General features: G+C 46.4%; 2 protein-coding genes across 7 annotated transcripts in view; one reads left to right on the forward strand and one right to left on the reverse strand.

The window, feature by feature from the left end:
• The first annotated feature begins 3,310 nt into the window (after positions 1 to 3,310).
• On the forward strand, positions 3,311 to 17,164 carry TNFRSF14 (TNF receptor superfamily member 14). 3 transcript variants are annotated; one of them, XR_015704201.1, is made up of 9 exons: positions 3,311 to 3,760; positions 4,013 to 4,118; positions 4,604 to 4,729; positions 6,513 to 6,668; positions 7,086 to 7,176; positions 13,024 to 13,123; positions 13,695 to 13,797; positions 15,498 to 15,603; positions 16,018 to 17,164. XR_015704201.1 is itself a non-coding variant. In XM_087755096.1 (8 exons), exons 1-8 carry the CDS (start codon positions 3,662 to 3,664, stop codon positions 8,909 to 8,911), a joined length of 858 nt encoding a protein of 285 aa, XP_087611222.1. In that variant the 5' UTR covers positions 3,329 to 3,661; the 3' UTR covers positions 8,912 to 10,131. The 3 variants fall into 3 exon arrangements, 1 of the variants encoding a protein (XP_087611222.1); XR_015704202.1 differs by having other exon boundaries at positions 16,126 to 17,164; XM_087755096.1 differs by lacking the exons at positions 13,024 to 13,123; positions 13,695 to 13,797; positions 15,498 to 15,603; positions 16,018 to 17,164 and adding exons at positions 7,729 to 7,886; positions 8,193 to 8,209; positions 8,807 to 10,131 and having other exon boundaries at positions 3,329 to 3,760.
• Positions 17,165 to 17,369: 205 nt separating this feature from the next.
• MMEL1 (membrane metalloendopeptidase like 1) overlaps positions 17,370 to 22,291 on the reverse strand; it is a 48,295-nt gene continuing 43,373 nt past the window's right edge. For 3 of the 4 annotated variants that reach the window (XM_087755093.1, XM_087755094.1, XM_009460870.2), the window contains 3 exons: positions 21,272 to 21,367; positions 20,266 to 20,342; positions 17,370 to 19,841 (listed from right to left, as the gene is read on the reverse strand). In XM_087755093.1, the coding sequence (XP_087611219.1) occupies positions 19,742 to 19,841; positions 20,266 to 20,342; positions 21,272 to 21,367 (273 nt within the window). In that variant the 3' untranslated portion in view covers positions 17,370 to 19,741. Of the gene's footprint in view, positions 19,842 to 20,265; positions 20,343 to 21,271; positions 21,368 to 22,291 lie in introns of those variants that run through there. The other variant, XM_087755095.1, reaches the window with a different exon arrangement.

Here is a 22,291-nt window from a genome sequence, read left to right on the forward strand (position 1 = left end):
AATTTAGTAGACTTGTAGTACCCTACTGTGCAGTTGACCTGGGGCAAGGAGGAAGTTCAGAACTGTAGTAACGACTTGCCAAAGTTGGCGGTTCAGATGCTCACTGAAAAAAAAAAAAAAAACAAACCACAAGAGCAGAAAACCATAGCCAATTTGGAACCGATTGTCTGGTCACTCCAGGATGCCACAGACCTCATTTGTCTCTGGTGTGTCTAACAGAGACATCTTCTGTGTCTCAGTCTCATGGTGCCGGCTTGGGGAAATTGAAAGGCACAATGCTATGCTAGTGCTGCTATCAAAACAGGAGCAAAAAACCACTGAGAGGCAATGTCAACCAAACCTAAAGCACAGTTGGAGGTCTCAGGAGTATTATGTTGACATGAGTTGGGGGAAAATAGGCAACGAGGTAGAGAGGGAGATTCAAATTTGCTAGTCCCTTAAGGGAGAGACAGCACCAGGAACTCACCTTTATTGCTGTATACAGAAGGACTCAGAGATGAGAGAAACGTTACACGTCTGAAAACACCACAAGACAAACTTTGATCAGAGCTTGTACCCTATCAGGCACAAAATATTTCAAGCGTGAGACATAAAGCTGCAGGAAACTTGTCCTTCAAAGTTCCACTGCTTACAAGCATATTTGATAACAATAGGAAAGGTATCTCTTTTCATTCTCAAACAGGCTGTGTTAAGTCCATTGATTTTTTTTTTTTTCTTTCCTTCCCCTGGGACAGCTATTTACACTTAAAGAGCACAGCTGTTACATTTCAGTCCAGAAAAAGCAAACAGGCTGATAGAATTCTAAGCAGTTAAAATAACCTGAAAACATGAGAAGACTGCTGCTATCTTAACTTTGAGGATCCCCGTCTTCTACCAATGACAAGAAAACTAAGGAATCAGACCGGTGGTTTTTAACCTTCTGAGAAGTGACCAAGGGCACACAACTCTGGGATACCTTTAAACATTATCTGTACACACGGCACCTGCAGAGGTAAATCCTGGACTAAGGATGCTGGTGTGTGTGCATGTGTGAAGGAAGGGATGTGGTGTGAAGGTCTTTGCCCTCCTCATAGTCCTAAAAGGCTTCTCTCAGGGCCTATTTTTCCTTACATCCTGTGAATCAGTATTAAATCAGTTGAAGACAATAGCTACTGTCCTTCAGCTGTTCAGAGCAGCCTTTCTGGACCTTAACACCCAGGAAAGTCCTTCTGCTTGTGAAGAATCAGGCACAACCAATCTGTGGGTGTTGGAGTCTGATGGAAGCTGGTATTAATCTACACCAGGCCCAGGTTTTTTGTATTCTGAAATGGTGATGGGGACATGGGAAAAAAACACTTGGTCCGCAGTTAGGGAGACAAGTCAGGAATGACCTGATTACAGGAATACTGCTGAGCTAAATACTACTTCCCACCCAGCCACGAACTGCACTTGAAGTAGGACAGCCCCTCGTTTTTCCCAGCTGCTGTTAGATCACAGCGGTAGACAGCACGACTGATTTCTTGCCTAAAAAGTTAGTGTTATATGAGTGCTGAATGCTGGCCGCAGCCCGAGAGGTTTCTAACAGCGAAAATCATGCTGCAAATGTGATAATACCAATGAATTTTGACTTATCAAACCCATTCCAGGGCAAGGTGAGGCAAGCTCAGACCTTCCAGCCGCATGAGCAGCCGCTGTCCTTTGTCAGTGAAGTGTGATCCGCCGTGTCAAGTGAAACCTGAAGCAGTGGAAAAGAAGTGGTGATGTGTAGGAAACCGAGGCAGCTGCCGTGCGGTAAAATAGGTTCATGTCAAGCGACTACCCGTGATCACTTTACAGTGGAGAAAAGAAGTAACTCTGTCCCCCAGCCACCAAATCTAGAAACCCCCAAACTCTGTCATTATGAAAAAAGGAAGCTTGATGTTCATATTTCACAATTGTGCTTCCCTACTTTTCGTCTCTAAAGGAGATTTCACTTGCTTTCAGCTTATTTTGTCCATTCCAAATAGCTATAAAAGTTAGCATAATCACCTGAAAGTCAGAGGAAAAGTTGAGCAAACTACATGCACAGTGCACCATCAACACAAGTTAGAGACAGGGCTGCTAACAAGGCCACAGTGTCACTAGGGTTGTGCTTCATGTCCCAGGCCCTTGGTCACACGCGCTCTGTGTACTGAGCGTGTGCCAGAGCCGGCCATCCCTGGCATCTCCATCGTCAGCGCTGGCATTGCCTCTGTCTGACTCACTGCACGGTTTTTGGCAAGCTATCCCACCTCACGATCGCCGTAAGCCGGCATACACACGCTGATGCAGGAAAGCAATATCGCTACCACGCCTCACCACCTCCCGGTTACTGCCGTAGCTGTTCTGCAGCCACACAGTGAAACAGGTTGGGGAACGGAGAACTGAAACTAATGCTATAGACAACCCTTCTACCTGCTCGACAGAATTAATTCTGGCCTCAGCCACTTCCCAATTGCCACTTGCTTCATGTGTGCTTGTAGTGTGGTGGGAGCGGTGGAATGGGACTGAAAGGGGACAGACGTCTTCTTCCAGCAGCACTGCAGCTTGGTGCCACTTAAACCGACTGGGGATTCCTGGTGTGCTTGCCCTGAAAAGTTTAGGTGTCAGCAGAATTACAAAACGCTAATAACAAAGTTTGATGCCTCTTAAGCTAGCTGCCTTTGCTATGCAGGCAGGTAACCGACTCTTAACAGATGTGGACTGAAAATACAATCCCTCGCACATTCTAGTTGAGCTGTTTTCAGCTGGCGGACACCCTGGCAGAGGAGCAGATGTACAGCTCCCTTGGCTCGCGAGCCCGCTTGCCTGCTCCGTGGGAGATGCATTGCCGTTCTGAACTCATCACAGCCCTTGACAAGAAGCTCCTCTCTCTGCACTCTTCTCGGGCTGCGTCCTGCTGCAAGAAACGGTGCCTACTCATTTCAGAAATTAGTAAAGCATTACCACTTTTTTTTTCTTCTGCAAAGAGCGGGGGAAATCTGCATTTACATAAACTGCTTCCCTGTAGTATTCGAGGAACAGTGACCCATTTCAACACCATTTTTAATATTCATGGCAACAGCTGTTTTTAAATACTGCCTGTGCTTTTGCTAATCCAAACATCTGCTGGGAGGTTGAAGCTGACTAAAAGCCAGAACCTTAACTGGCTTCGTAATCCAGCTCGCCAGCGCTGAGAAACATACGCACGAGGTGCAGAAGGAACTTGGAAGGAATTGTAACGGCGGACTTAGGCATTTTGCTTTTAGGTCACGTAATTTATCAGTCAGGCATCTGCAACGTTTTTTCGATAGCTGATTGTGTTCTGGTTGGTCCTGTGTGCGTTTGTGAACGCGTTTCCACGAAGGGAGGCGCCAACAGGGCCTGTAAGCGGGTTTTGAGATGTTTACTGGCTTTCGGGCCCGGCTCTCCCCTGCCAAACCGGCCGCCGGCGGGGGCGGCTGGGGGCGGAAGACGGGAGCAGGGACCCGCGGCCGCCGCCCCGCTCCCCCCTTCCCCTCGCTCGCCTCCATTTTGTCGGGGAGGGGCGCGGGCCCCCGCCTGGGGGAAGCAGCGCCCAGGCCGCGGCTTCCCCTTCCTACCCCGCCGGCGGAGGCGAGTCCCTTTCGCTTTCTCTTTCCCTGGCGCCGCGGGTCCGGCTGGCGCTGGGGGCCCGGCCCGCTGCATGAGGCGGCGGCCCCCGGCCGCGCCGCGGGTGGGGAGGCCGCTGAGGCGCGGCGGAGCCCCGCGCCTCCGGGACCCGGCCCGGCGGATCATGCGCCTGGTAAGTGGGGGGCCCAAGCGGTGGGGCTGGCTCCCCGCTGGTTCTCCGCCCGGGGGGGCCTCGCCCCGGGCCGGGGCCGCGGTGCCGCCGCTGTCCCGAGCGGGCGGGCCGGGCCGGGGAGCGGCCCAGGCCTCGGCCCCCGGCCCCGGCCCGGCCCTGCGGGCGCGGTCTCTGGTCGGAAATCCCCTGTGGGAGATGGCGAGGCTTGGAAGCAAGCTGTGAAGGGGAAATCCGGTCTTGTCTTGCCTCAAGGTGTTCGCCGTTGTGCTGGCCATGCAGCTGGATGGTGTGGATGCCTTGGACTGCGGGCTGGGGGAATATCCCATAGGCGCCGAGTGCTGCCCCATGTGTGCTGCTGGTAGGTAACTGGATTGCTCACTCGTGTCCTGTGCGGCGGAGGAAGGCTCCTTCCCTCCCTCAGCAGGGCACCGGGTCGTGGGGGTGGCCCGCCTTCGCTGCTGTAACCGGCTGTGCCCGCTGCACCCTGACAAGTCTTGCAGCTCACAGTCGTGAGCGTCACGCCAGAATGTCCTCTTCCAGCCTGCATTCATGCCCCACTTAGGACAGGGCAAGGCCTTGTCCCTTTCTTTGGAGCCTCCAGAGTGGAAGCAGCGATTGCCAGAGTCTCTGCTGTGGTAGTTGGTAATTTCACAAGTTTCCAAGGGCTTTCATTTTGGGTCCTGCTTTCTGTTTTAGAATTAGTTCTGCAATTGCTATTGGGATATTTCTGAGGTCCTTTTAGTTTATTTACAGTAGTTATGGGTAGTTTACCTGGTCAGTCCCTGGTCAGGTAAGCTTTGCTAATGGAGCCAGTTCTCTGGGGCGGTTGTTTCTCGTTTTTAGGATTTCGGGTTTTCAAGCATTGCACTGCAAGTTCCAGCACGACATGCATACCTTGTGTTGAGGATACATATACAGATCATCCCAATGGTTTAGAACACTGCAGGAAATGTAAACTGTGTGATAAAGGTAAGTAGGATGCTAAAGAACCAGTTTAAATGGACTTTTCATGCCTTTTGTGGATACGTTCTCCCCTTCTGCTTTCTTGCCTCATTCGCTTGAGGAATTGGTTAGAGTATAACGAACAGAGAGGCTCATGACACTGTGCAGAGCTCAGAATGCTATCTGCTGGGTGATGGAAGGGACAAACTGGCATAGATCTTCACTTGGCACCAGAGCAAGTTTGGTCTGCAGCCTCTGTCTTAACATCTTTTAACACGCCTCACAGAGGCAGTCAGCTCCGGTGCACACGTGTTCCGCAGTGGAGCGGGGGATCATGCAAAGCATTTGACACCATTCCACATGACATCTATCTCTCTAAATTGGAGAGACATGGATTTGATGGATGGACCACTCGGTGGGTAAGGAATTGGCTGGATGGTCGCACTCAAAGAATTGTGGTCAACAGCTCGATGTCCAAGTGGAGACTTGTGATGTGTGGCGTTCCTCAGGGGTCGGTATTGGGACTGGCGCTGTTTAACATCTCTGTTGGTGACATGGACAGTGTCAAGATCGAGTGCACCCTCAGCAAGTTTGCCGATGACACCAAGCTGTTGGTGCAGTCGACACGCTGGAGGGGGGGGATGCCATCCAGAGGGACCTTGACAGGCTGGAGAGGTGGGCCTGTGCGAACCTCATGAAGTTCAACAAGGCCAAGTGCAAGGTCCTGCACATGGGTCGGGGCAATCCCAAGCACAAATACAGGCTGGGGGGAGAATGGATTGAGAGCAGCCCTGAGGAGAAGGACTTGGGGATGTTGGCTGATGAGAAGCTGGACATGAGCTGGCAATGAGCAGCCCAGAAAACCAGCTGTCTCCTGGGCTGCATCCAAAGCAGCGTGGCCAGCAGGGCGAGGGAGGGGATTCTCCCCCTCTACTCTGCTCTTGTGAGACCCCACCTGGAGCACTGCGTCCAGCGCTGGGTCCCCCAACAGAAGAAGGACATGGACCTGTTGGAGCGAGTCCAGAGGAGGCCACAAAGATGATCAGGGGGCTGGAGCCCCTCTCCTATGAGGACAGGCTGGGAGAGTTGGGGTGGTTCAGCCTGGAGCAGAGAAGGCTCTGAGGAGACCTTAGAGCAGCTTTCCAGTGCCTGGAGGGGGCCTACAAGAAAGGTGGAGAGGGACTTTTTACAAGGGATAGGACAGGGGGTAATGGCTACAAACTGAAAGAGGGCAGATTTAGATTAGATACAAGGAAGAAATTCTTCACTATGAGGGTCGTGAGGCACTGGCACAGGTTGCCCAGAGAAGTCATGGATGCCCCATCCCTGGAAGTGTTCAAGGCCAGGCTGGATGGGGCTTTGAGCACCCTGCTGTAGTGGAAGGTGTCCCAGCCCACGGCAGGGGGGTTGGAACCAGATGATCTCCAAGGTCCCTTCCAACCCAAACCATTCTGTGATTCTATGATTTAAACGCTCCCTTAGATTGCAACATGGTGTCTAAAGAGCTGTCGTGGAATACCTGGTGGAGCTGTCCTCCACCAGGACAGCTAATTTAGAAATGTCTGAGTTGGGAGTATTTTGCTTTTGCCATGCAAGTCACTTAGGGCAGATGTAAATGTGACCCAAGATGCTGTGTCTGTGAGGAACTGGGCTGTCTTTATACATCAAAAAAGGGGTCGACCTCACTAATCCTGTTAGTTCTGGTTCTCTTCACCAGTGTGTCAAGGCAAGGCTAAATGTTCATTTTTGCTTTTTATCTGTTGATCGTACCCATGTAAATGCTGTGGCTGTGCCTGTAAATTTCTCTTAGGAGCCAACCTAGTGCCAGAAGTAGCGTGTACCTATACAAAGAATACTGTGTGTGGCTGTCTGCCTGGCTATTTCTGCAGTTATGTTGGGACCGAAGACTGTGAACTTTGTCAACGCTACACTGTCTGCTTTCCTGGTACTATGGTAAAAGAAAGGGGTAAGCCAACATAGCATCAATAACACCAAACTTTCCTATGGGGAATGCCTTTGGAGTGCGATTTTGAGGAGGCCGGCTGTCAGTTCATCCAGAAAAAAATTAGGGAAGGATCAATGTGAATGGATAGGGCCAGCACATACTAGGTATGATGTATACTGGTCGGCTGTACTGACTGTAATTGTCAGAGCGGCAGTGCACAGCGGAAAGCTTGCAGGATCCATATAAGTCCTAGATGCTGAGGTAGTTCATGTGGCCAAGAATGTTTTTTTTCCTGTCTGCAGAGACAGAAGCATGTGAGCTTTCGTCTGTAGTGAGGAGTCTCTGCAGTAATGACTTGGTCATTTACAAAGACCATGCTGAACTGAAGCTCTCCTTAGCCGTGGGTGCAGATGGAAATCCTGTTGTCTTCTCCCTTAGGCACAAAGACCACTGACTATGTGTGTGAAGCCTGTCCTCCTGGAACCTCCTCAACAACCAACATGTCCTACAGTTGTACGCCATGGTCCAAGTAAGCAGCTCTTACTCTTTATGGGCATGGGACTATTCTCTTTGACTGCTGGGTCTGCATTTTGCTGTCTTTGAAACAGCAATTTCCTGCTTCCAGTGAGGCACCGAATGTGGAATCGTGTTCCCTATGTCCCACTCTTTCTTGGGAACAGCTTAACTTCTCTCTTCATAAACTCGTTAACACGACAGATTTAGCTTTCAGCCTCTTGTCGTAACTTGTCACTGGACAGGAGACTCTCAGACAGCTCTAACAGAGCTGGATCTGGACCCAGGAAGAGCAGTGCATTCCTCCGGGTACCTGTGTTTCAGCTGACACATCCCTTACCTATAGTAGAACAGCTGAGAGTTTGCTTCTGAGGAGAATCAATTCGCATTTACAGGCATTAAAGCAAAGAGGTAAAAGCCAGCTCCTTCTTGGATTACCCACCAAGTCAGAAAGACCTTTGTGAATGGTGCTGGATGTGGAGGTGTGATGCTAAGAACAGTACAGCAGTTCCACTGCAGGGTCTGCTGACACGTTCTAAGAACACAATTATTTCTTTTCTCACATCAGACTTAAGGAGAATGGCCTGGTACAAGGAGAGGACGGGAATCCTTCCTCAGATTCCTCTGTTACAGCAATTGTTGGTTCTGTTGTTGGAATCGTGCTAATTGTTGCATCTGTCCTTATATGTATCTGGCAAAGAAAGAAAAGGAAAAATTATGTGCCACGTAAGTACGAATAGCACGTGTCTAAAGGGGTAGTTTTGTAATAGTTGGGAGTGGTTTTCGCTTCACTGGATGTTGAGCTGAAACCTTAACAGCCAATTAGAGGTGAACTGCAAGGAAATTTCTACATTTCTGTGTGCCACAGTTAACCTGTTGTAAGGATGCCTGCATTAGGGGGTGTGCCTATGCAGGCTCCCTGCTGAACCACTCCTACATATACGTAAGGCCAAGATAACATGATCAGAAAAATGCATTACTATAAAGTTCACTTTACTGCATTTTGATGGGACCGTTTCATTTTCTTTGCAGCGGTGCAGGAATCAGGGGTGAGTATCTCTCTCTCTTTCCTTTTTTTTTTGTAATACGTTGAAATCTGAAGTAGGTTTTTTGTTTAGTGTTTGTATGCGCTATGTATTTGATGATCCAGTGTGTACTGGATCAGCTTGTGGATACTGGGAGTGTCTGTGAGTTCCAGAATCCCCAAGACAATGCAGTATAAACTCATTTTATGTGATTCTCATTAGGAGGCTTTGGATCTGGTCCCAAGGGCATTGTTATCTCCTGACATTGTCTAAGAATGAATATTTTAGGTGGATTCAGGAGATGGACTCCTACTAAAAAATACAAGTCTGTCTTACGTAACTGTGTTTATTTATCCCTCCATTCTACAGTCTTAACTTATCTTCTAAAAGTTCCTGTTATTGATTTGCAAGATCTGGTATCTGTGCAGACAGTGATGTGTTCCATAGGGAAAACACTGAATGGACTGTATAGTTTGCACTTCTGATTTGAGAGGGGACCTACAGTGGCTCTTGCTCTTAAGGAAGAAGCAAAAGTCTAGCTGTTAGTAGTGAAAGTAGCAGGCACTTGCTAGTAAAAACTGACTCTTCATTCTCTGTGTTTTCCTTTGACATGTTTTAAAGAGTGGACAGCAAGGTCAGGCTTTGATAACCGTGGACGACGGGGATCAAACAACTGTTCCTGTGCAGGAAACCAGTGCCGATCCTGAAGAAACCAGGCCTGAATAGGCATTTTTGTTTGAACTATTGTAGACAATGGTAAAAAGAAACTATTGTAGAGGTGGTTAAAAAAAACAAACCCAACTGAAAAACCAACCACAAAAAAACCCCAAAACACCTCAACAAGAGAAGCCCAGCGTTCTTTCCAAATATTCATGGAGAAGAAAGACAGCTTGAAAATGAAAAGGAGGATCTGCGAAGGATCTAAGGAAACAGCCAAGTGGCATCTTCTGAAGCATCAAAGTTGAAAATAGCTGAGTGATCTGGAGTACTGTGTCCAGCTCTGGGGTCCTCAGTACAAGAAGGACATAGACCTCTTGGAGAGGGTCCAGAGGAGGCCACAAAAATGATCAGAGGGCTGGAGCACCTCTGCTATGAGGAAAGGCTGAGAGAGCTGGGGTTGTTCAGCCTGGAGAAGAGAAGGCTGCGGGGAGACCTGATTGCGGCCTTTCAATACTTAAAGGGGGCTTATAAGAAAGATGGGGACAGACTTTTTAGTAGGGCCAATAGCGATAGGACAAAGGGGAATGGTTTTAGGCTAAAAGAGGGGAGATTCAGACTAGATATAAGGAAGAAATTTTTTACAATGAGGATGGTGAAACACTGGAAGGGGTTGCCCAGAGAGGTGGTGGATGCCCCATCCCTGGAAACATTCAAGGCCAGGCTGGATGGGGCTCTGAGCAACCCGATCTGGTTGAAGATGTCCCTGCCCATTGCAGGGGTTGGACTGGATGGCCTGGAAAGGTCCCTTCCATCCCAAAGCGTTCTGTGATTCTATGACCAAACGTTGGTCAGTATTGCCAGAGGTTGTAAAGCTCTTTCCTTTTACATCGCCGCTTTATGGAGCAGCGGCCCGTGTGGTATGCCTGGAGCTTCTTTCTTACTAACCAGCCTGGACAGTTACCCTTTGGTATGCATTGTAATTGTCTGTGTTACTGGAAAAACCCAGCTTTTTTCACTTTAAAGACTCCACATAACTAATACATAACACATTTTCTGAGTGCATTTTGTACAAATTTTTCTTTTTCAGAAGTAAGGAAAATGTTGATGGGAAAAGGAAATTTGCATAGCAAGAAACATGTAGCTCTTAGTAATTTCATCAATGACATATATACAATTGTTGTCTTTTGTTGTGATCTGTGCTGTCTGATCATGTGATACAACAAAGAAAGGTAAGGTCCTACGTGAACATTATGTCTAGAAATAAAGTTTTTACTAATGGCAACACATTCTCTCTGTAAAAGAATTTTCCTGTTACCTGAAGAAGTGAAAACACCGAGTTGCTCGGCTGTTGGCATTATCTTGAGGAAAGGCATTATTCTTAAAGAGCATCATGGTGGATGCGGATTCTTGAGGAAGGATTTGGTGAGGATAGTAACGCCTTATTTCTCAGCTGAGCCTGAGGTGAAGAATTGTATATGAAATGAGATGTAGAAGATGGAGAAGACACCTGATGGGTGCAGTGGGACGCCTGCGAGGAGGTACTGGGGCTGATGGAATGAGCGGATACCGAGCTGTACTGTGGAAGCGCCAGCGTGTCGGGGCGAGAAGCTTGTGTTGCGCAGGGTGCAGAGGGAACTGTTAGTGGAGTTGGAGAGAGGCTGAGATGGGAGATGTATTTGCATTTTGAATGACTCCAAGGAAGAGCAGGGGAGTGGAGGGGAGACGGGAGGACAGCTTGCAGGCATTGCCAAGGGTTGCCTGTGGTTTTGCTGCATTAATGAATCCCTCTGAATTCATGTTCACTGAGGCCACAGACCTAGAGACCGCTGCTCGTTGGCCAACAAACTCACACACCTCTTCCCACGTGACTATGAGGAATGGAAGAAAATGGGAAATGGTTGTGTTTTTGCTTAGGGAAACTATGACAAACAACAACTCTTTTTTTTTTTTTGAGCTATGCTTAGTTTGTTCAGCAGAATTAGTTCTGTATTTTCTTTGCAAAATAAGGTGATGTTTCAGAAACTTTACGTTTTGTAAGAACGGCTACAGGTGGCTATGCAAAAGTACAGCTCTGTTGTAAAAGCAAGCTGCAAGCAACAGAAATTTAAAGGGTTTAGAGAATGCTTTAACATTCCTTTTAAAATTTCTGCTGTGTACATGCAGATCTGTCCATGAAGAAACACCTTCTTTCTGTTGAAGTTCTAAGAATAAAAATGTTGTGATTTTTAGTGTTTTTTCAAAAGTTCCCATAGAAGTCACATTTATGAAGACCTTTACACTGCAGTAATCACGGAAGAGCAAACTGTCTACAATTTCTCTTACTCCTAGCTATTTTTGTATAAAAAAGGATGCCCACAGTATTTACAATCCCAATGTCAAAGTTCTGAAAGTATCTGAAACTAAAAGAGATACAGCCTTTGTTGGTTCTTGTGTGTCTGCTGAGAGCCATGCAAAAAGCACTTTAACGAACCCTGACTTTATTGCATTTTTAGAATTGTTTTACTTTCGGTAGCCAAATCTGTGACAAGCCAGGCAGTTCTAACGCATCGTTCTGAAAATATCAGTGGCACCCAGCAAACGCATTGCTGGTTTTTGTGTTTGCCAGTTCTGTGGCTGGCCTGATACGACTTACTGAATGTGTCCCATGAACAGTAAAGATACGCATGGGGCAAACACGGGTTTTTTTCCTGACCTTTTTTCTCTAGATTAGCTCTTTGGTAGCTGGTTAATGTTTCATGGGGTCAGGTGTTTTCCAGCATTTGACTGACTGTAGGATTTGCTAATTGTTAACACTGCTTGTTCCTCCGCAATACTTGTGTACGAGGCGTTACTACCATTGCTTAGTAAAAAGCTTTCTTGAGCAAAGTTTCAAGATAAAAGCAAAACCCCAAACGGAGAGAGTTCAGAGAACAGTGACAAGGCAGCTTCAGCCTCCTCTGTGCTGCATGCCAACCACGGGGTGAGTTTGGGCTTTTTCTTATCTCCCAGGGACTTAATCTTCTTGTTGAAGGCCTGCTTCGGCAGCGGTAGCATCCTGGTTTTGCACCTGCACTAGTGATACGCGGGGCTTTGAACCGACTTCAAATCTTAGAGCTTTGCAACGCTCCGTACTTGTTTCAGCTTGCAGGTGGCAGGCGTTACACGGTACCGTGCTGGCTGACGCGTACAGCATTTTCTTCCAAAAATGCGACTTGTGCAATTCATGACCTGGCAGTAACATTTCTGACAGGGTGCCGGGCTTTCTGGCGCGCATAGAGCTTGCTCTCAATCTGGTGGTATTCAAGTCTTGAAGATTTAATTACTGTTCATCTCTGCATAATCCAGATCTGTTAATTCTCACCTTGGGTTAATTAGAATTCGTACAGCACTTTGTAAACCTCCTCAGACGGATGCTAGACACGGGTAAACCTTTTATAGGTGCTGCCAGCGTGCCGGCAGGCTGCTGCTGAGCCACGGGCTGCCCGGCTGCATTGCAGGCTGTGTGATTTTTAAATTATTATATTGGCATACTCTGGATCTTAAGTTACTCAGTATTACTTTTTTACTGAGATGAACTTTTAATTAAACAGCTGTGAAAGCAGATGAAGATCTTAGGAAGGGAGAGGGGTTAAATATTACTGTTGTTCAGTGTTGTCGTTTGGAGGAGGGATTTGCTCCAAAGATGTTTTTGCAAAGAAATATCTGTCCTCCAGCCCCGTAATTATTCGATGTTCAGAAGCTAGAGATGCATATCTAAACCAGCACAGCAGCTTTGCTATTCCATTACTCCTGGGACTGGAGAGGCAAGACTTGTAGGAAGAGGTAACCTATGGTTGGGATTCGGGGGCCACCATCACAAAGAACATTTCAGCTTGTATTTCCTCCTGACTTTGTCCTGCGAACCATTGGGAAGACCCCTGAAAGCGACTGTCAGGCAGCTGGGCCTGGGCAGGAACTCCTGGTTTCTATGACTTCAGTTGCAGTTGGAAGAAGACGCTGTGGAGAAGCTGGGAGCTTTGCAGTCAGGCAGAGACACGGGATGCAGCATCAGACCAGGATCAGCAATCTACCAACTAAAAGAAATGTTTGTGTGTGTGTGCCTGCCATAGCGGCAGTGTTTAATGTCTGCAGCAAGTGTGTGTTTGACAGAGTCTCAAAAAACTCGCTAATGTTTAGATGTGTCTTTTGGTCTGTTTTAGAAGTTGGAGCCTGATTTGTCACCAGGTGGCAGCATGGGAGAAGGAAAGACTTCATTTCCCCTCATTCTGGAAAACATCGGAGTCTTCCTTCTTTTCCGAAGTATGTATCAAAGCGTCTCTGATGCTTAATTGCCTACGAGTCTATAATGGAATCAGATCTGCAGCAAAACACCTCTGGGTACAGAATTTTCCGCTAGGCTAAAGTGGCTTTTTGCAGGATCGGCTAATTTCCATCTGGTCACGTGTATTTGTCCACTATCTTAGTTATTGATTAAGGTGCTCTGTTGTGGTTGGGGGTGAGGGGGGTTGGAGGGAGCTAAAATGGAGGCTGTTCACCAGAGTCTCTGAGCGAGCCACACGAACATATGCTATACGTAACAGCCTGGAAGCAACGGTAAATGACAGAAGTACTGTGTCTGGGTCAGTCTGGCTCTCCGGCAGGCTGTGTTGGGTTGGGTAGGGCAGTTAGGTGAGTGGGGAATACTTCATGGCTGAAAGCTCTGCAGATTGCGAGTATGCATCCTGTTCCTTCCTGGAGTGCATCAGCCCTGTTTTCAGTAGTGAAAGCTCTGGATTACTGGGAATTCCTTTAAAAAAATATTACAGGCCTTGTTTTGGGGACAAACAGTTTCATTCTTACCTAACACTAAACACATTATTTACTTGTGCAGGTGGAGAAAAAGCTGGGCTTGTACAGAGCTCCCCAGGGGACTCTGTTCCTTTGAAAATAACCGAAAAGTCATCGCAACGGCTGAAGAAAGTGTGAAAACTCAGGTAGGGGCAGGGGTTGCTTGTAGCTGAAATTGCTGCCCTGATTTGCAATGGGGAAACCAGTTGTAGCTTAAACTTCACCTGATCGTGGGATAAATGATCATCAGTGTTTAAGGAGCACAGCAAATGGTCCCTCTACTACCAACACTGGCTCTCAAACACAGGGTGCTTGTAAAGCTCCGCTCTGTCACTACCGCTGGTGTTCACAAACGGAGCACGTGGCTGCTGCCACCAGCAACACGCAACGCAGCGGCCAGATGCCGGACAGCAGCAGAATGGCAGGAGAGGAGGATGAGCGATTGCACCACGCCATACTAACAGGCTGTGCTGGAGAACTTTACTTGACTTGGTTTTCGAAGCTCCATCTGGTCAGGACCTGGGTCTTCCTGGAAAGGTGTTACCATCTCTGCTCTGACCTTGGAATTGGCCGTTGCGTTAAACTTCGATGGCAGGGAAGCTTACAGATGGCACAGGTGTCAGACAGAAACCTAAGGCCACGTGGTGAACTAAGCGCACAGTAAGGGACCCTGCTTAACAAGCCCCGATCTTCATTTGCAAGTCCTCTGTGTTCATCTCTTTGTAGATGTTCACTCACTGATAGGTTCGGGTCAGTGAAACTCTGCGGCTGCCCCTGTCCTCAACTTGAATTGTTTCTCACTTGTGGTAGCACATCTCCTCTTCCGTGAGCCTTGTGCGGAGGATGATGGCAAAGTAGCGCAGTGGTCAGTAGGGAGTGCCCGCTCCCTGTTGTTTTGAGCCTCTCTTATCTCTGTTCTGGTTTCATCGAGGTCGTGGTAGCTAGTGTGATGGAGGGGGCTGTCGCTGGGGTGGGGAGGCGTGCACACCCTAGGGGTAGAATCGAAGGACGTGTGTGGGACTGCTAAGGGCGGCTGTAGCTCATGCACTTGGGTTGTGCTGGCACAGACACAAAGCGACAGATGGAAAGAGTCTTCTGCAGGTGGGAGGCGTAATAAACTTACATGAAAAAATAAAGTAGCTTCCCTGTGCTGTAATAATAACTTGGAATAAAACCTCCCAGGCACATTTTAATTATCCCTTTAGCAGTTGCATGTGCCAGAACTTCTAATGGCACATCTCCAGAGCTTAATGATTTTGCAGAGTAATTAAATTGTCAGCCACGTGAACCTCCTCCACCTGACCTCTGCACGGCTGTGTGCTGCTTCCCTTGCTCGGCACACGGATACGGTTGTCGCTTGCCTGAGTTCCCCCGCGGTAGGCAGTGACTGCCTGGCAATCTGCTGTCAGGCAGCCCCATAGTCCTTCTGCTGAGACTCGACTGAACAAGGGTAGAAGAATGCAATTCTCAAGGCCAAAACTGTCCTACGAAAGTGGTAACAAAGAACAACGACTTGTACTTCTAGAGAAGGATTATATGCAAGTCTGACTGGCCCTAGGACCATTTCTGTTATCTGTAGAGCACGTGCTACGTTCATATACTGCAATATTTGTAGTATACTTGTAGCTGTTATAGTTTATAAACTAGCCGTTATAAACTAAAACAGTTTATGGCACTGTATTACTGGTTACAACTTTGGCTGACTCTTCTTCCCTCATCTCATGCTTTTCTTCTTGCCCCTGTTTTGCGACCTGTCTCGTGAGCAGGGGACCTTTACAGCGCGTTGGGGACGCACTGGGCCGGGTACCCTGCTCCCCAGCCGTAATTACTTCTGTATTTCTTACAGTGCAATGAAGAGGTCTACATCGGATGACAAAAACCAGGAGCATGAAATATCTAAGCAGAAATGAAGCTGGCAAGGACCGTCCTTGTTCTGTTACGCCCTGTTTGCGGTAAACTTGCCTTTTTGCATCAGCAGTCTTGTGTGATAGCTGGAGCCCTGCAAATGTGAATAAGCGTTACATGTAAAAGATACTGTGCCAGATTCTATCCCTGAATTTGTGATATTGTTCATACTGGCAATCAATAGTTTGTGTTCTTTCTTTTTTTCCCTTCATATATATTGTCTCTTGGATTTCACATTAAAAAGTTCCTCCTCAAATTCGCTTCTTTTTACCAATATTCTGCTGCCAAAAGAGGTAGGCTACCTAATTTTTCTGTCCCTAAAGAAGAATTGCAGCTGTAGTTTATCCTGAGGTACTGTTACTGGCGACTTAATAGACAAGTTAAACTGTTGAACAGTGGAGTATTTAAAATGTCACTCTTTTCTTAATAACCCTACAACAAACCCATTTTCACGACGGCAGGCAAACCACCTGAACTTGTTACGAAATCTGTGAGTGTCAGGCCAGTCGAGATCTGTTAGGATCAGTCCCGGAGCTGGCAAAAGGAATTGTACATTCGCTCCCCTGCAGAGTCCGAGGATGAGTCCTTTTTCTCAGAACACACCGAGGAAACAGTGCCTGTTACTCTGGGAGGCAGGGGGCAAATACTGAAGGCTTCTCCGGCCAGGGCACTTCTTGCAGAGTCCGTTGCGCTGTAACCACCCGGCTTGTAAAGGCCTGTGAAGACAGAGGAAGGAGAGGCACTTTGGGCAGCTCAGCTTCCCGGGAGAGCCACAGGCAAGTATCAGCTACACAAGCGAGAAAGTTTTTATTACCTGGCTATGCAATTTAGCTTTACTGTATGCATGCATGCAATCTGGCGTGGAAAATCTGAGTAAGTGAAGAGGGACACATGCAGTTAAATACACTTTATTTTGCCTGCCACCATACACAAAGAATTAAATAACAAAAGCTGATTTATCAGAGCACTTGACTGTCTTGTAACCAGTCATTTGATGTTAAAACAAATTAAAATCCTTCCAACAGGAAACAGCAGTCAAATGATTGTTCTCTGACCATCAGTTTTAGATGCGATGAGAAAGGTGAACGTCACTTACCGGGTGCCAGAACAAAGCTTGGGCAGCATTTCAGACTAAGGAGGTTGCAGATCTGTCAGTTTTTGTGTACAGATAAAGAGCAATTTAGAAAAATAAAGTCCCTAGCCTAGTAGGTGTGTAATCCAATCCAGGAGTGAATACAACCCTAGTCTGTATGACGGTTTTAGCAGGGCGTGGGACAGGAGCATTCGGTTAATTCAAGAGCAAAAACTCTTTTAGGGTGAATAAAACCCAGAATGGAACATGATTAGGCTTGGCTTCAGCATCCAGTTGCAAACATCTGTTGTTATGCAGAACTTGGCCTTCATAATGCTCACCGGAGCACCGATCTGTTGGCCTCTTCCCTCTCTACTGATGGTAGGCAGAAAATAATCGAATTGGCATGAAGCCTTTTAGGACATCGGAATCTCAGCAATCCGCTGCTACATCTGTAATCGAACTACTGGTTCTAGTCCTGGACGGAGCCACCAGCTCATGGTTAGTCAGAGTTTGAGCTGAACCTTGGTTAATGTCTACATTAGGTACTATCCATCTGTGTTTTACAGAGTCTGTGTTATCTCCTAACTAGCTTTAACTTGTGTCCTCTTGGTTAATCTTTAAGGCGCATGGATGATTTACTATGATATTATATGAAATCGCTTCTGTTGTGTTTTAGTAACAGTATTAAGTCTGACTTCAAAAGGTTTTGGTGTTCAGTATCGGAGGGAACTGGAACTTACCAAAATGGACGAGCATTAAATGTGAAATACTGCTGCGAATTTGGGGCTTTTGTGTTCTAGACTAACCCAGCTCTGAGGTGAAGTTCCAGGCACCCGCAGCGCCTCCTCCGGCGCTCTGTCGGGAATTAAACGTCTCATTAGTTCTCTCAGTAGGACCAAAAGTTTTGGCACCTGAAGCCCTTCAGACTGTATGGAGGCGTGAGCAGGACACGTACGTGCCAGGTTCTGTACCTCCAGGTTTCCGTTAACAGCTTTTAAGTCACTGAAAGGGGAGCTTAATCCTCGTGTAGAATATTGTAAGGTTTGGGTTTTTTTTTTTTGAAGGGCTCTCAGAACTTGTTAGTGCACTCTCCTAGTCACCATTTTTTTGTTGTGTATTTTTAGTGTGGGTCAATCCTAAGGTTTTCAGGCACTTTTATATGTGAATCCAACAATTCCCATCTGAAAAAAATATTCTTTCCTCCCACTTCATCTGCCTTGAATCAGGAGCTTTGCTAGAATTAATGTGGTGAAGTGCAGTTCTCCTCGGGTAACGGAGGCAGCTGAAATAAAGAAAGAGAACCAAAATGGAATTCAGGCCGCGTTCCCTTGAAGAGGTCTGTATACACCGTCACCTGAGGCGCAGCCGAGAAAAAAATTAGACGTGAAACACTTTTTCTATTACTATAAACTGCATTGAAAGCCAAATTCTATGCTTTGTATAATATTTGTTTGCAGTAGGCAACTCTGCTGGCGGGTGCCGAACAGTCTGTTCTTAGTCTTTTGAAGAGAGATTAAATAAACAAACTTGCAACCAAACCCTCTGACTACTTATTCTCCCTTCTGTACATAACTCAGACTTGGAAGGGCATAGAAGAGCGGTTAATCCCTGAGGTAGCACTGATTCTCTGAGAAAGTTATCTTCCGAGATGACTTTTAAGACAGAAATAAAATGTCATTGAACTATATATTCTCAGCGACATTAAAAGCGGCAATTTATCTGTAGACCGATTCCACTTTAGCAGGTGAAATCCATGCAAAAGTCAGGAGGGTTGCGTTCAGGGATTTAGCCAGCTCCTACTGTCAAATGGCCAGAGGAACTCCGTGGGTCATCTCTTATGGCCCAGCTGCTTCCGATGGGGGATTTTCATTGCCTTCCCTGATGTTCAGATACTCAGCCCTTCTGCTAGTGGTGCGCTAACGACAGCCGTGAAGCAAATGAATAGTGGGATCGGGCACTTCGTAAGCTACGCGCCAGTAGTCGCTGCCTTGCTTTCCAGGGATTTCTGTGCCAGAAAGAAAAGCATCTGCTGAAAGAGTAGTTAAAATTCACTATTAAGTGTTGGCAGTTTAAAATGTTATTATATTAGAATGCTTACTGAGGAAAGCCACCCAAAACTCTCGAGAGTAAAATGCTTGCTGAATTGGCTACCGTGTTTGTTTGGTTTTTTTATTAAAAAGTAATGCTATGGCGAAATGAAAAGGCACAGGATTAAAAACAGCTTAATTGTTTCCATGGATACATGTTCGCTATTCGGCAAAAAGTATTTTATACACCTTCTACAAGAATAAGCATCATTTTAAATATACCTCTGAAGGGAGGGACCCTGTAATTTTAACCATAACAACAGAATTTGTACTCCTAAAAATGTGATCTTTCTGCCTAGCGATACCTCCTAAAAATGTGATCTTTCTGCCTAGTGATACCTCCCTTTAAGGTCATGTTACAGTTGGTCTTTGGAGCAGAGGAACTCAAGTGCGGTAGGAGAGCGCAGCTTCGCATGACGTTCACAGCCGACGGGCATCGTGACATACAGCTCGCTTGGTAACGCAGCAAGACAAATCGCAATCTTTTACAACAAAGCAGTAACCAAAGTGCAAGTACACAGACAGCAGGAGAGGTTACACTAGCTCTAACCTGAATTTGGGAAGAATGCACCAGAAACGGAATCAGAATACTGGAAAACAGTTCAGTGAAACGTCTCAAACAGGTTTGCTGAGTCTCAGAAGGCGTAGCTGTAAGACATATTAAAATTATTGTTCCTTTCTGAAAAATAGATATATAGTTGTTTGTTGGTTTTGTTTTTTATTTAAGAATCAGTCTTTGTAACCCTGATGCGGCATCTTCATAACAGTCAGGACGTCATGGGGAACAGTCATTCCTGTTCTGGAGCACACCGTGGCTTTCAGCAGAGCCCACCAGTCACCGAGATACCTGCGTACGTCCCGGCGGGGCGGCAGGAGCTGGAGCGCTGTGCTTTCCTTGGTTCTCACTGCAGTAGCTGCACCGTTCGCCTTGGCTGTGGCTGAATGGGAGAACATCAGGCACGTCACTGGCAAGAACTGTCGTGTCACCAGAGCATGCGTCCTTCTCGCCAGTGTTCTTTTTGGTTACCAGACTCTGCATTTCTCTGCAGGATGCATGGCTGTGCCTTTTTTACAGTGGAACACCTCTGAGAACGCTTCAAAGTTCTGCAACGATCCCATCACCCTAAACAAAGAGAAGGAACTTATTTACATCGATACAGTGCGTGGAGATTGTTGCTCTGGAAAACGGAAAGCCACGTCCCTAAAGTGATTTAGGGTCTCATAACTCAATTAGTCTCAGACTATGGGATCCTTTATGCAAGAAAACTATAGCTAATATGACTGGTGAAATGCTAGAACAGAGCACATAGTAACTGCGTTCTGCTCCGTTCTCTGTAGATTGGCAAATTTACCCGGCCGAGTAAAGGAACGTACTCTTCAGCCGCGTCCTACAAGCTATGGGGAAAATGCTGAAAGGCAGTCTAGACTTATCTTTTCTGTTAGAATATAACTGCTAGCAATGATCCACTCTCTCCTTTTGTGCTGTATTGCTGCAGTGGGTTGAACCAAGTAAGTTATTGATTAGTAAATCAGTTCGTAAAACCCACCTGTATTTCAGAGGGCTGTGAACATCTGTCTTTATTGACTGGCTAGCGTACTCTGGTCTGTAGGAGCCACACCAAACCTAGACAAGGAGGATTAATCATTAGTGGGTCGGTATTAAAGGGAATTCAGTTTGGGGACCTTCTCACTGTTTTCAAAGCTGTTCCTAAGAGCCATCCCAATTTGTTACAATATAGTTTTACAGAGGAGGCAGAACAGATACAATTATTTACTAATTAGTTTTTGTTTCATCAAGTTCTTGGATCAAGATCTGATGCTTTGGGATAGATATATTAGCTCTTGATTTCACACATGGTTCCTCAAACAGATGAGCCGAAGTCCGAGTCTGAGGCACAACACTAAGTGCGTTGGCCTACTGTCAAATATTTGACCTGCTGTTAAATATTTGTTACTCTGAGAGTGTAAACATTCGGGAGTTTCTCATCCAGGCTGAAGGGTGAAATTCAACTCAGCAGACTTATTGTTTCTGCATTGTAATAAAGTGGTATAGAGGGAAATAAGTGGAATCTGTAGCAAACTCTGTGATCTGACCATGTATTCCTGGTTCAGGGCTGCTGGCTTGGTATTGCTCAGGCATTCAGTTTTCCCCAGCACATGTTAAAAAATGGCTGAAACCCTGTTGTATTGAAAGCAAGAGGAGTTTTCTCATAAATGTTAGTGGAACATGAAATGATCCATGAAGTGGCAAGCTCTTGAAAGTTGTTGTCCCCTGTAAGTTGTCTGCCACGCCTTTGGGTGGCAGATGCCCTGGTTCTCTGGATCCTCACCCCAGCAGGTTTCAGTACTGCCCTCAGAAAAGTTCCTGAAAACTCCTTCCTCTCATCACTAAGCCGCCGTTTCCACGTCTGTCCTGAGGACCTTTTGATGAGCACGGTCAATGGTGAATCACTGTCCCAAGCAGAGCTTGGGACTGATTTTCTCTCTAACCTTTAGGATCACCTAATGTATGCTTTCGTGCAGCGTGTAGTGGCTGCATCCCAGTGTTCTTACCTGGGCAAAGTTGAGGAAGAAAAGCTGTTTGTGGGACAGATTCAGTCCAGGCAACTTTGGCTCCTTCCCCTCCCGTTCCAGCCATTTTAAGTAGGCCTAGAAACGATCACAGATTCAATGCAGAGAAGCAGCAGGATGGCCTATTCAGGAATGATGGGTATTTTCAATGTTATTTTGGGGTGAGAGATTTTAGTCACAGTGTGTATGAACCCAACATGTCTCCCCTTCTGTATTTTTGTAGTTTTTATCTAATACAAATAGTACTGCCAATTTTATGAAAAAGCTGTCAACGTAAGTACTCTGTTGACTTTTCTAGTAAAAAAATGAAACGCAAAGATAATTTGCATTCGGCTCCTTAGGTACAGTAATCTCTGAACTGAAAACTGTTACAAAACAGGAAAAAAATAGCAAACTCTTATATGGAAGCGGAGTTTTAGAGTAGCAGTTATTGCTGGCCAGCTGACCTTCACTGCAAGAAGCTTTGCGTGTTCTTTACCGAGTCACTTGGAGATCTGTTCTGAATTTCTTCAGCAAGATGGGGCACACCGTTTCAGCGAAAGGTATGCCGCGACTCCGACGGACCATTACTTTGCTATGGGGGCTCAGCGAGCAAGGATGACAAAGTGGGACTGCTAATATCATATTTAAGTATAGCTGGGGATGCGTATTAAATCAACAATGCTGTGGAGACTGAACGCCCGTGACTGAAGTTTGAAGTAAAATCATCAGGTTTCACATGACTCTTTCTATAGGAATTGGTATCTGTAAACAAAGCGTTAAGTCTTCTCCACAGTTCTATGGTGATGATTTTTATCTCTTCAGGTAACTGCTCATAAAATAGCAGATAATAACCTTGCTCAATGTTAAATCCATTACCTGTTATTGTTACACATTAATTGGCCAATTTTCTTTTTTTAGGTATATTGACATAATGGAGACAAGTTAATGTGTCCTCATGATGGTTAATTCCAAACGTTCCGTTACCTTATCCTCTTCGTTGCCGAGATAGTCCCAAAGCAC

The sequence above is a fragment of the Nipponia nippon genome, unplaced genomic scaffold (genome assembly GCF_047370975.1).
Source record: "Nipponia nippon isolate SJK-2023a ecotype South Korea unplaced genomic scaffold, ASM4737097v1 scaffold_19, whole genome shotgun sequence".
Lineage (NCBI taxonomy): Eukaryota > Metazoa > Chordata > Aves > Pelecaniformes > Threskiornithidae > Nipponia > Nipponia nippon.

What these genes read in the sequence shown, in the direction of transcription:
- TNFRSF14 (XM_087755096.1), top strand. Translation starts at nt 3,662, where the DNA reads ATGAGGCGGCGGCCCCCGGCCGCGCCGCGGGTGGGGAGGCCGCTGAGG. An exon ending in TACTATGGTAAAAGAAAGGG is followed by an intron (nt 6,669 to 7,085) that starts GTAAGCCAACAT and finishes CTTCTCCCTTAG; the next exon opens with GCACAAAGACCACTGACTAT. An exon ending in AGTTGTACGCCATGGTCCAA is followed by an intron (nt 7,177 to 7,728) that starts GTAAGCAGCTCT and finishes TTCTCACATCAG; the next exon opens with ACTTAAGGAGAATGGCCTGG.